The sequence below is a fragment of the Vombatus ursinus genome, unplaced genomic scaffold (assembly GCF_900497805.2).
Source record: "Vombatus ursinus unplaced genomic scaffold, bare-nosed wombat genome assembly UNPS02014822.1, whole genome shotgun sequence".
NCBI lineage: Eukaryota > Metazoa > Chordata > Mammalia > Diprotodontia > Vombatidae > Vombatus > Vombatus ursinus.
This window is the reverse complement of record NW_020954600.1, coordinates 14,917,928-14,930,521: the sequence shown is the minus strand read 5'-3', so window position 1 is coordinate 14,930,521 and position 12,594 is coordinate 14,917,928. Positions and strand designations below refer to the sequence as shown.

At 38.4% G+C, this 12,594-nt stretch overlaps 1 protein-coding gene across 1 annotated transcript in view; it reads right to left on the bottom strand.

Annotated features, from left to right (window-relative positions):
- CCDC73 (coiled-coil domain containing 73) overlaps positions 1-12,594 on the bottom strand; it is a 116,181-nt gene that overhangs the window by 76,614 nt on the left and 26,973 nt on the right. Inside the window, 3 exon segments of the mRNA XM_027837895.1 lie at positions 613-687; positions 7,735-7,770; positions 9,745-9,816. Coding sequence (XP_027693696.1) covers positions 613-687; positions 7,735-7,770; positions 9,745-9,816 — 183 coding nt within the window.

The following is a 12,594-nucleotide window of genomic DNA, read 5'->3' as shown; positions in this document are numbered from 1 at the left end:
AAACCTCTCAAACCTCTACAAAATAGGAATTATGTGCAAGAAATAAAACAATTTCAGTTGTCTTCATAGTCTAAGACACCAAGAACCCTAATGAGGTAACAACCTAATGAACTAACAGCTGAAATGACTAATCCTTAAAGGGCTCATTCAGCATACCCTCCCCTACCTGCCATCATGCTTTGGCAAGTCTTACAAAAGAACTCAACTCTGTACAGCATCCCCATGCACCAAGGAAAGTAGAAAGCCCACTCTGCCAGAGAGGGCAGCATGGCAGTACATTATGCCATGAAAGTGGTCAGCTTGGAACAAAAGCAGGATGACAGTGTGTGGGGGTGGGGGGTGGGAAGGGATGGTCCAACAGGCCTGAATGATGGCATACATCTGAGGCTACTTCTGTCCCCCAAGAAGTCACTTGGGGCAGAGACTGAGGTCAGTGAAAAGTGAATTCCCCAGTGTGAGAAGAGGCTGGCACAGATTTAAGATCAAGCACTTCCTCCCCTCTCTATTCCCCACTTCTCTGCCACAGCAGGAATGCCATTGAAAGGGAAGGAATCAGAAAGTGAACAATAAGGAAATCGAAGGAAAAAAGACTGAAATTAACAGTTACTTCACCTGTAATCCTTTCAATGTTTCCTTCAGTCCTTCTATTTCTTTTTCTTTTATTTCTGAAGCAAGTTGATATTGTCCCTTTAAATCAAAAGTTGATGTTCAAGTATAAACATCATTACAAAAAGGTAAAAATCTAAGACTTTAAGATCAAAGGCCTACTTCAAAATATTCTATTTAACAAAATAAACATTTATTTTTTCTTCTAATTTCTTTTCATTTTAAAATATTTTAACATTTTGGGGGGCTTTTTTTGCTATGAAAAATGAAAGCATTTGTATAGCTACGAATCATTTCATCAGTGAAATATGCCTACCTAAGAATCAATATGATAATTATACAAAGAGGCATAATAGGAAGTGGTTATAGATATATGAGTGCCCTACACTCAAATGGAACTGTGACCTCATTGATATGGCTATTTTCCTCCAACAAAGCAAACTACAATACATTTATGCTGGCCCATACTATACAACTCTTTGTGTCCTCCCATAAATTCACCACAGAGGGTGCTCTGAGGTCCATATGAGGTGTCTTTCTTGCCTTTTCTTTATATTCTGAAGACACCAGTGGAGCATGCATTGGTTATCTTTCATTCTTGCCATGGGACAAACTCATGATGCACCTCTCTGTGGTCCTCTGGTTGAGAGTTATTTTTAATTCTTCTTAGCCTGTAGTGTTCCATGACAGAGAGTCATAATCTTTCTGGCTTTTGTGTGAGAAAGTTGTGGGTGAAAGAGCAAGAGGAAAGACAGGAATTGAGCTGAATAAGAGGAAATTTGGACTAGTTAAGGCCAGAGATTGAATTGGAGAGAAGAATTTTGGGAAAAATTGATGAAAATTTGAAGGTAAAACATCTCCCGGTCCATGTATCAATCTACATTTTACTTCTGTCTTCTGGGACAGAAGGCTGCAGTAGATGGAGAAAGGATAAGATCAAGCAGGATTAAAGAGTAAAGACCTAAAGAGAAAGATGGCGGAGAGGGAGAGAAGAGAAGATAATTGGAAAGACAGGGCAAGATAAATAAGAAAATTCAAACACAATGCAAATTAATAAATCGATTGGTATATGGGGCTGAAAAGAGGCAGAAGGTTGGTACAAGATAGAAAGGTCATTCATGGGGCAGCTAGGTGGTGCAGTGGATGGAGCTCTGGCCTTGAAGTCAGGAGGACCTGAGCCTCAGACACTTGACAGTTACTAGTTGTGTGACCCTGGGCAAGTCACTTAGCCCCAACTGCCTCACCAAAAAGAAAAAAAAAAGGTCATTCATTAATTCCAATGAATGCATTTTTAAAAATATCTTCTACTCCAAAACCTGTACCCTGGGATAGCAGCTCTTAGTAGGAACAGCACACTGGGAAGTCAAACTTTGAAGAGAATATTCATAGATTAGATTTTAGCAAAACATTTGATAAAATGTCTCTTGTATAGAAGATACATTCCTGTGGAGAAGACAGAAAAATGCAGACCAGCTGATGGTACAATAGATGGATTCAGAACTGGTTACATGGTGGAACTCAAAGAGTATTCATTAATGGTTTAATGTCAACTTGGCAAGAGGTCTCCAGTGGAGCACCCCAATGATCTGTGCTTGGCTCTTTAGTCTTTAACATTTTTATCAATTACTTGGATAGAGGCACAAATGGCAGATGACGCCAATAGCTACCACTTTACATGATAGTTAGGATTGAACAAGATCTTCACAGAGTATTAGGTTGAATCTAATAATATAAAATTGAATACGGATAAATTAGAGGCTTACACTTGAACTCAAAAAAAATCAACTTTGCAAACATAAGATAGAAGAAACATGATTAAAAAGCAGTTTCTCTGAAAAAAATCTAGGGCTTTTAGCAGACTGCAAACTCTATATGAGCAAGCACTGTGACGATAGTCAAGTAAGCCCATGAGATCTTGGACTTTGCTAATGGGGACATAGTTTTGTGGTAGTTCCTCTATGCTATCTGAGAAGGGAGTGGCCCTTTTTTGCAAAAGCTAAACCATCACTTCACGACTTCTCTAGCAGATTGCAGCCTCAACCATTCCCCTCTTCTCAAATCTTCAGTCTCTCCCTATCAACTGGTTCCTTCCCTACTGTCTTCAAACATCCTCAAACATGCTCAAGTCACCTCTCCCCTCCAAAAAAAAAACCTCCTCTAGCTTCTGTAATCTCCTAAAACTATCATCCTGTATCACTTTTCCCTTTCATAGCCGTAGAAAAGGTTGTCTACACTAACTTCCCGTATTTCCTCTCTTCTCACTCACTTCTCAACATTTTACAATGTGGCTTTTGATATAATAACTCAATGGGAAGTGTTCTCTCCAAAGTTACCAATGATTTCTTAATTGCCAAATCTAATGGTCTTTTCTCAGTCCTAAAGCTTCTCATCCTATGTGACCACCCTCACCTCCTGATTACTCATCCCTCTGAGTTTTCATGACACTATTCTTTGTCTACCTGTCTAACCACTCCTCAGTCTCCTCAGCTGGCTCATCATCCACTTCTTGCAAACTTTCTGTGGATATTCCACAAAGTTCTTTCCTAGGTCATCTTGGTAACTTCATAAGCTCTCTCTGTAGATGACTCCCATATCTATATATACAGCCCTTGTCTCTTACTTACCCCAAGTTTCTATGGGACATTTAAACTTGACATCCCTGAGACATCTTGAACTCAAAAAGTTTAAAACTGAACTCACAATCTAAGCCCTCCCTTCATTCAAATCTCCCTACTTCTGTCAAAATGATTTTGTCATCTTTCCAGTGTCTCAAAATTATCCTGAACTCTTCACTCTTCCTCACCCCATATGTCCAATCAGTTGCCAAATCTTGCTGTTTCTACCTTCACAACATCTCTCACATCCACCCCTTTCTCTTTACTCACATAACTACTACTTTAGGTCAAACCTTCATTATCTCTCACCTAGAGCATTGCAATAGCCTCTGCCTCAAGTCTTGCTATACTCCAACCTATCCTACACACCGCTGCCAAAGTCATTATCCTTAAATGCAGATCTGCCCATGAGGCTCCTCTACTCAACCAACTACAATAGCTTCCTATTGCCTCGAGAATAAAATATAAACTCCTTTATTTAGCTTTCAAATCTCTATACAATGTGGGCCCAACCTTTCTTTTCAGCCACAATGGACATTACTTCCTTTCCCACATGCTGCAAACCAGACACACTAGCCTTTTCTCTATGCTTCACTCAAGACACTCCATCTCCTTGCCTAATGGATTTGCACCAGCCATCCCAACCAGTGCATCTCAGATGCCTGGAATTTATTCCATTTTTACCTCTGCCTCATACATAGAGTATTTCTCTTCCTTTAAGATGCAGCTCAGACATCTTTGACATGAAGTCTTTCCTGATCCCTCCGCTACTGCTTTGGCCTCATTCCCAAACTTTGTTGTATTTAACTACATTGTATGTATTTATATTTATTCTGTGATGTTACTTGGTGTTCACCATGTCCAATGCCTATCAATCCTTTTTTCAAAGTAAGTACTTTGAATATATAGATATGAAGTTTTTATGTAGTCTACAAATCTTTGGCCTCTCTCTTTTCTTATTCCTGGATCCATATTTCCTAACTTTTTTTACTGACCTTGCCTATTACCACTATTTCATTAATGTTATTAAGTATCAAAGTATGTTAGTTTAATTTGGAGGATTTTATCAAACTCTTAATAGAATTTCTTTATATTCTTATCCTTTGCAATAGATGTTAGTGCTTAAGCTACAATTTCTTTTTGATAAATCAATCAATAAGCATTTATTAAATGCCCACTTTGTACCAGACACTATGCTAGGCATTGGGGATGCAAAAACAAATATGAAACACTCCCTGCCTTTAAGAAGTTACAGTCTAGTCAGGGGAGACAACATCTACATACATATGCATGTTGTTGTTCAGACGTTTCAGTCACACCTAATGCTTCGTGACCCTATTTGGGGTTTTCTTGGCAGATACTGGAGTGGTTTGCCATTTCCTTTTCTAGTTCATTTTATAGATGAGAAAACTGAGGCAAACAAGAGTTAAGTGACTTGCCCAGGGTCACATAGTTCATAAGTGTCTAAGGCTGGATTTGAACTAAAGAAAATGAGTCTTCCCAACTTCAGGCCTGGCACTCCATCAACTGTACCACCTCGTTGCTCTGATATGTATGTACACATTATGTATCTAAAAACAGATATAAGGTCATTTTAGGGGGAAGGCACTAACAGCTAGGGAATTAAGAAAGGCTAGTAGAAGGTAGTGATTGATCCATACCTTAAAGGAAACTAGGTACTGTAAGAAATGGGAACGGCCAATGCAAAGGCATGGAGGTGGGAGAGGGATTGCTGCATATGAGAGACAGCAATAAGGCCAGTTTGGCTGGACTGCAGTGTGTATCAAGGAGTGCAATGTGCAATAAGGGCAGTAAGATAGATTGAAGTCTGGTTGTGAAGGGCTTTAAAAGCCAAACAGAGGTGTTTATGCTTGATCCTGAAGATAACAGAGAGACACCTAACTTACTGAAAAGGAGTGAGGTGGTCAGATAAACACTTTAGGAAAACCAGTTTGACAAAGGTAGGAAGGATAATTTGGAGAAGAAAAAGACTTGAGGCAGTGTGACTAATTAGGAGTCTATTACAACAGTTCAGGTGAGAAGCGATAAGGGCCTTAACTAAAGCACTGACTATGTGAGTGAAGAGAAGAGGTGAGATGGAAGAAATGTTGTAGGTGTAGAAATACACAATGTGGCAATTGATTAGACATGTGGACTGAGTAAGAGTAAAGAGTCAAGGATGATCCTAAGGTTGTGAAGTGAGTAACCAGAAGGATAATGGTGCCTTTGAAAGAAATAGGAAAGTTCAGAAGAGAAGTGGATTCGGAAAAATAGACAATGAGCTGCATTTCAGATATATTGAATCTGAGATGTATATGCAGCAACCAGCTTGAAAATTATTTTGTAAATACTCATCATGAATGCTGTTAATAAAAAAAATGTTTAATGAAATTCTTTCTTATTCAGTCTTTAAAAACACAATAAAGCTAACTCTTTTATCTGCCTCTCCAAGGAGACTCTGATCTATCCTTGCACTAATCTTCAACTTTCTTTGGTCTTCTGGTTTCATTTCTAATCAAAATTTCAATATGATTTTTTCCTTTGTTGGTTGCTGGACAAGTGAAATTTGGCCTTCCAAGACCTCCTAGAAGTGGCTGAGGTCGAGGATTCTAGAGGCTCGATTAAGCATAGATTTTTTCAGAGTCATCAGGTATCCATACTCCTTTCCCCTTGAAGAGATGTCCAGTTAGGGTTTTCTTGGCCATATGGGTAAAAAAGAGAGAGAAGCCAACATATAAATTCCATATTGAGTTGTCCTGATCAGTGACTAAAACAACCTGTGTCACTGCCTTGGCAGGTACAACGACATAAGAGTGGAATAAGAATGGAAATTAGCTTAGGCTCCCAAATGGAATCCAAGTAGCTAGGTTCAGGACTCTGGTGGTGGACAGTAACCAAGAGGAGAACCAAGGTTATGAGGTACAACCTGGAGTGAAGGAGACTAGCAGCTGCCAGGAACACAGCCATCAATAAGATCAAGCAAAATTACACGCCATTCTTTTCTTTTTCCTCTATTTATTAAATACATACTAAAGAAATCTACTTTGAGTTCCAAAACTTATCTAATCTTTTCCCTTTAAGACCCCCAACCCAGATCTGGGAGAAAAGGTAGAGAAAAGAGAAACAACTCCAGCTCTAGAGATACTATAACTTGCCACCTGACAGCCTTCTGTGTTTTACTGCTTGCTTGGCTTTCTATGCCACCTGATGGTTTTAATAAATCCCGTGGCCATTAAGAGCAAACTGTCAAATCTCTGACTTGGGGAGCTGTGATTGGGGGAAAGAGGAAGAAGGAGGAAAGGAGTGACATATCCAGTGTCCAAATAGAGGGCTCAACAAGTAGAGGGGAGAGAGACTTCTTATTTTTTAGTTACTTTGGGGCATAGTCCAGCCCATATCAATAGACCTTTACTGAACCTAGAAACCAGCTTAGTGTCAGTGGGGCTCCCCTAGAGCCAACAGGTTCTGGAGAGAGGAAGAGACAATTCAGAGGCGGCCAAAGCACCATCTGGTGGTCAAGCCATACACTACAATTTCATGACAGCCTGCCACTTGCTCTCCCAAGTGGCAGAAAGCAGCAGCAGAAGCAGCTAAGGCTGGACCAATACACTGCTACAGGCACCTCTCATATTTGCCACCTAAACCTGTTGTCACACAAGATTCCCAAATCTGGAGCACCAACAACCAAATTAAAGTTAATAGATGATGTAAAAACTGTGATTCTTTGTACCCTCTGCCCTCTTTTCTGCCACCACTATTGCTGAAGCAGAGAGTGCCACACAGCACTGAAGGCCATTTTACAATTTTTCGTTGTTTTATGGTTTGCTGTGGCTAAAGAATCCATGACCAAGTAAGCCAGCCTATCGGTAATAGGCCTCTGCATACTCAAGCTGGTTCTCAGGAAGCAAACTGTACTCAATGTTCCTGCTCCTGCTCAATCTGCTACTGTACTCAAAGCCTTCCCAGAGCTCATCATCACCTGGCAATGCCTTCAAGAACCCCGACACAATTATACAGCAGAGGAGTAGGACTTTGTGGAGGGGACCCATAAATACCCATTTATAATAAGGTGTATAACAAATAATTTACAGTTACAAGAAGACAAGAGTATTTTTTTTAAAAGGTCTTCATGCTAAAAATCACAAGGTCTCTAAATTCTAACAAGTCTAAAATGGATGTTCTCTACTACAATAAAAAACTGTTTAATAGCTTGTGAATTATTCATTTTGCATACTTAGCCACAGAAAATAATTAATCCCAGGTGAACAGTCTCCACCTATCTAGCACACTTCTGGGCCATGTCCTCCTGCTTCTAGTTGGTATACTCTTAATAAGGCTAATATCAAAATTAGTTTGTGTAAGTCTACCATATTTAAAAAGATAAATCTTGTGGAGGAAGTAATTACAGAGTACATTCAATAGTAAATACAGAATATTTTTAGATTTCTCTACTATCATTTGATAGTTAACTCTCAATTACATTGAAAATTATTAATAAAATGAACATAAATACCTTTTCCTCTTCCACAGCACACATCCTTGTTTGCAACTTGATAAACAATGAAAAATTTAAGAATACAAAATTACAACATACTAATTAGATATTATGTTCTAATCAAAAAAATAAATATACATTTCTATCATAATGTATATTACATTCATAAAATCATAGAATTTTCTAACTGAAAGGCCCCTTAATTACCCTCTCGTCTAACGATCTTATTTTATAAATGAGAAAATTAAATCCTAAAGAGATGAAATGGAGATGAAGAGGGAAAGGCTTGAAAAAACTTTTTTAAAAAATGTACCCTTTTCCTATCAGTGCCCTGGGAGACAAAGGCCCAGCTTCAAGTTCCAAACCTGACACTAACTAGTAGTGTGATCTGGCTCCTTAATCCATCTGGGCCCTCCAGATATGAAATCCTCTGGTTCTGTGACTTTCCTAGCAGGACTCTTTTCTGCTCTCCAGTCTCCAGAGTCTTTATGCTGCTTCCTGGCAGGCCAAAGCCTTTTTCTATAGCATTTCAACCAGTTTCTCTCTAAGCCTACCATCCTCCCAAATTGGCCCAACCTCCAAAAAAACTCAGATTCACTTGGTTAGGTTGACCTCAGCTGGGAATAAGGAAGAAAGATATGGGGATAAAGGAATTCACACAAAGGGTGTGATTAATATGTTTAAGCCTGCAGGCATAAAAGCAGTAGCAGTTTAAAAGAGAAACTTGGTAAAAATCTAAATGAATTTTTAGTTGGTAGATTATTGGGGGGGAGACTTTTTTAAATAAGAAGTCCTTCCACGTATGCCTAGCCAACTCCCAAAATTCTTTCCAATTAGATATTTAAGATATATAGACGTACATATAGCATTTACAGGTATGTGGTGTACATACATCTGTGTGTGTGTGTGTATATATATATATATGTGTGTGTGTTATTACACATGGTAATGTATCTCCATATCCCTTTTACACATATACTATATATGCATATATATACATATATACATATGTATGTATATATGTGGGGAAAGTATATGAATATATAGATGTGTGTGTATGGAGTGTCTTTGTTGTAGGTGGAGACAGGGATAAAAGGAAGAGGAAGAGAATGCATAAGTTTGGGGGAAAGCCTGCAAGAGGCATCCTCTTTTCTGCTGGGCACACTGACTTACACCTGTATGTTCAGTCATTTTTCAGTCATATCCAACTTTTCATGACCCCATTTAAGGTTTTCTGGGTAAATATACTAGAGTGGATTGCCATTTCCTTCTCCAGTTCATTTTACAGATGAGGAAACTGAGGCAAATGGGGTTAAGTGAGTTAATCTGGGTCACACAATTAGTTCTGTGTCTGAGGCTGGATTTGAATTCAGGAAGATGAGTCTTCCTGATTCCAGCCCAGCTTCTCCACTGTGCCACCTAAGCTTGTGTAAAAACATTACAGAAATAATTAGGGGATGAAAGGAAATGTTGAGAAGTCACAGAAGCTAGAACTCTGGAATCCCAAATACCTAAAGACTATTTTCTTAAATAGGTATCTGTCCTCCTGACAGTTCTTTCTTATTACTAACTGCTCAATTGAGAGCCTACTTTGTAGTAATCACCTCCCCTGAACTTTGACATCATTATCACCTCATCAACCACCCCTAACTTCTCAACACTCTAGAAATTTTGCTACAGTTTTCCATTTTATGCATATAAGCAGGGGCAATGTGCCAGAACCCACAGGGTGAAAGGCAAAAAGTTTTCAAACAAATTACTTAAGTCATTCAAGACAGAGGAGTACTTCTCCTAGGTATTTTGAAAAGATGATTCCACAATACCTCAGTATAATTCATTCTGCTACCTAACTCTTCCTGTCAATTTCAATTTATTATAGTTACCAAAAACTTCACCATTGAGATTTATACCCATTTCTTTTTCGTCTGTCTTTAGGAAGGATGCAGACTAGTGGTAAATAAGACCTCCTTAAAGAAGTAAAGATTAAGTTTTAAAAGTAGAGCTTTTTTTCTATCTTTATTGAATTACCTGCTTTTTAAAAAGTGTCATAGCTTCTTTATGCTGCTTTGTTAATGTTTCTTTTTGATGTTGAAGATTTTCCTGTTTTTAAATGAAAACATATTAAAAGAAAATCTCAAAAAGAATTAGATATTATTTTATTTCTTAAGTTTCATACGTTTGAAATTTAAAGAAAAGTTAAATGTTTCAACTGTATCCTTTCCTTCTCTTGCAAAAATTAACTTTATTTTATGATTAGCAGTGTCTACTACATCGTAAGCTCTTTAAAATGCTTGGTGACTGTATCAGATTTTAGATTTATTGATTCTTCTGAAATCAAAATAAATTATTTTTATATCACTTTCTTCCCCTTCACAATATGTGTCATTATTCTGGCTTAGAAAATTTGGACATAGATCCCTCCAGAGCTTCCTTCAGGAAAAGAGCTGTTAATTAATGGTCACTCAAGAGAATAATCTTATTAGTTAAGTACACTACATTTTCGGACTCCCAGAAGGTAGCTTTCAGACAAGATTCAAAAAATGAACTTAGAAATTCATACCATAATATATTTCCAATGGATTTGTTGGACTAGCCAATAAATGTAATTTGAATATCACTTACCTAAATATACAAATATAATAAATGTCTATCTGACCCTTGGTTTCTTGATTATTTAAGCAAAATGTCAGGTTCTTTCAAAAATTATTTCAGCTGAATGTGCCAAAAATATAGGTGATTCTTTTAGACAAAGCAATTAATTTACTTTGATGTAATTTAAAAGTTTTGGAGTCAGAAGGCTTTGGTTTGAAACCTGGCTCTGCTACTTACTAAAACTGCATAAACTTGAGAAAGTCACTTTGGGCCTCTCCAGGCCTCAGTTTCCACTATATAAAATAAGGAAATGGTTGGCACTCTTTATTACTGGTTCTTTGGAATCATGGTTAGTCATTGATTTGATCAGAGTTCTTAACTCTTAGTTGTTTGTTTTTCAATGTTATTATTATATTATAAATTGTTTTCCTGGTTCTGTTTACTTCACTCTGCATCATGATGTTCATACAATTCTTCCCAGGCTTATTTGAAACCAGCATCCCTTTTGTCACTTCTTACAGTACAACAGAACAGATATAATGGACTAAATGTGCAATGAGACATATTTTTGGACATGGGAATTTGTTTTGCCTGATTATGAATATTTGTTATAAGGGTTTTGTTTTTCTTGTAGTTTTTGGTGGGTGTGGGAAGGAAGTAGATAGGAGATAAAATTGCTTGTTCATTTAAAAAGAAGATTTAATTTTTAAAAAGAAAGAGGGAAAAATAAAATGGGGGTATGAGATGGACTGGATGATCTATAAAGTTCTTTCCAGATCAAAGTCCTAGATGACCTTTCATGATATCAATGAAGTGATTCAGCTTTGTAAGAACATGAAACTCAACCCTTTTCATTTTACAGATAAGGGAATGGAGGCCTAGAGAAGTTCAGTAGCTCAAACAAGGTAGCACATTGCAGGACAAGGATTTGAACAAAAGTCCTCTCACTCCAAATGAATCCTCTATTCCCTGCATTCTGCTGTGTCTGACCTACTGTACAGAACTCATATGTCCCTACATGTCCAATCAGTCAACAAATATTTATTAAGTGTTTACTATGTGTCAGGCACTGTACTAAGTACCAAAGATACAAAGAAAGGCAAAAACATTGTCTGCCTTCAAGTAGCTTGTGTTATAATGGAGGAGACAATACAAAAATAACAATCCATGTTCAAGATATACAAAGTAAATAGAAGGTAGTCTGAGAGGGAAGGCACTAGCAATTGGGAAGAGGTGAGGAGGCTGGAATGCCTCCTACAGAATGTAGAAATGGAGCTGAGTTTGAAAGGCAGGGAAGTTGGAAACAGAGGAAAGGAGGGAGAACAAACTAACCACAGAGAATAACCAGTGCAAAGGTTTGGAGATGGGAGAGGGAAGAAGTAAACCGGTGGAGCTGAATCACAGAATATGTGGAAGACTCTAATGGTAGGCAGAGGCCATGTTGTGAAGGGATTTAAAAGTCAAACAGAGGATTTTATATTTGATCTTGGAGGCAAGAGGGGGCCAATGGAATGTACTGAGTTGGGTGGTGATATAATCACACTTGCATATTAGGAAGATTACTTGAGTGGAGAGAGATTTAAGGCATGGAGACCTACCTAAAGGCATGAGGAGAGGAGAGCCTGATTTGAGTGGTAGCTGTGAGCAAGAAGAGAAGAGGACACGTATAAGAGATGTTGTGATGACAGAGACAAGAGTTGGCAAGAGATCGGTCATGTGGAAAGAGTCTGAGAAAGAAGTTCAGCTGATACTGAGGCTGTGAGCCTGGGTGACCAGGAGTGTGGTGCTGCCCTCATAGTACTAGGGAAGATAGGAAGAGTAGAGGGCTCAGGAGTAATGATAATGAGTTTCATTTAGGATCTGCCCAGTTTAAGATGCCAAAGAGAATTTGGTGAAGCAAGAATGGAGCTCAGGAGAGAGGCTAGGTATTTAGAATTGGGGATCATCTACACAGAAATGATAACTGAACTCATGTGAGCTGAGGCGATCACCAAGGGAAATAAAGAAAAGGAGAAGAAAATAGGGCCCAGGACAGAGCTTTAGGCTAGGCAGTGTGATCTGGATGAACAACCAGGACAGGAGAATGAAAAGGTGTAGTCAAACAGGTCGGAGGAGAAACAAGAGAAAAGTGTCATGAAAATCACCAGGGGTGGGGAAACCTGCAGCCTCAAGGCCACATGTGGCCCTCTAAGTCCTCAAGTGTAGCCCTTCACAGAACAAATCCCCTTAATAAAAAGATCTGTTCTGTAAAACTTGAACTCAGTCAAAAGGTCACACCCAAGGAGC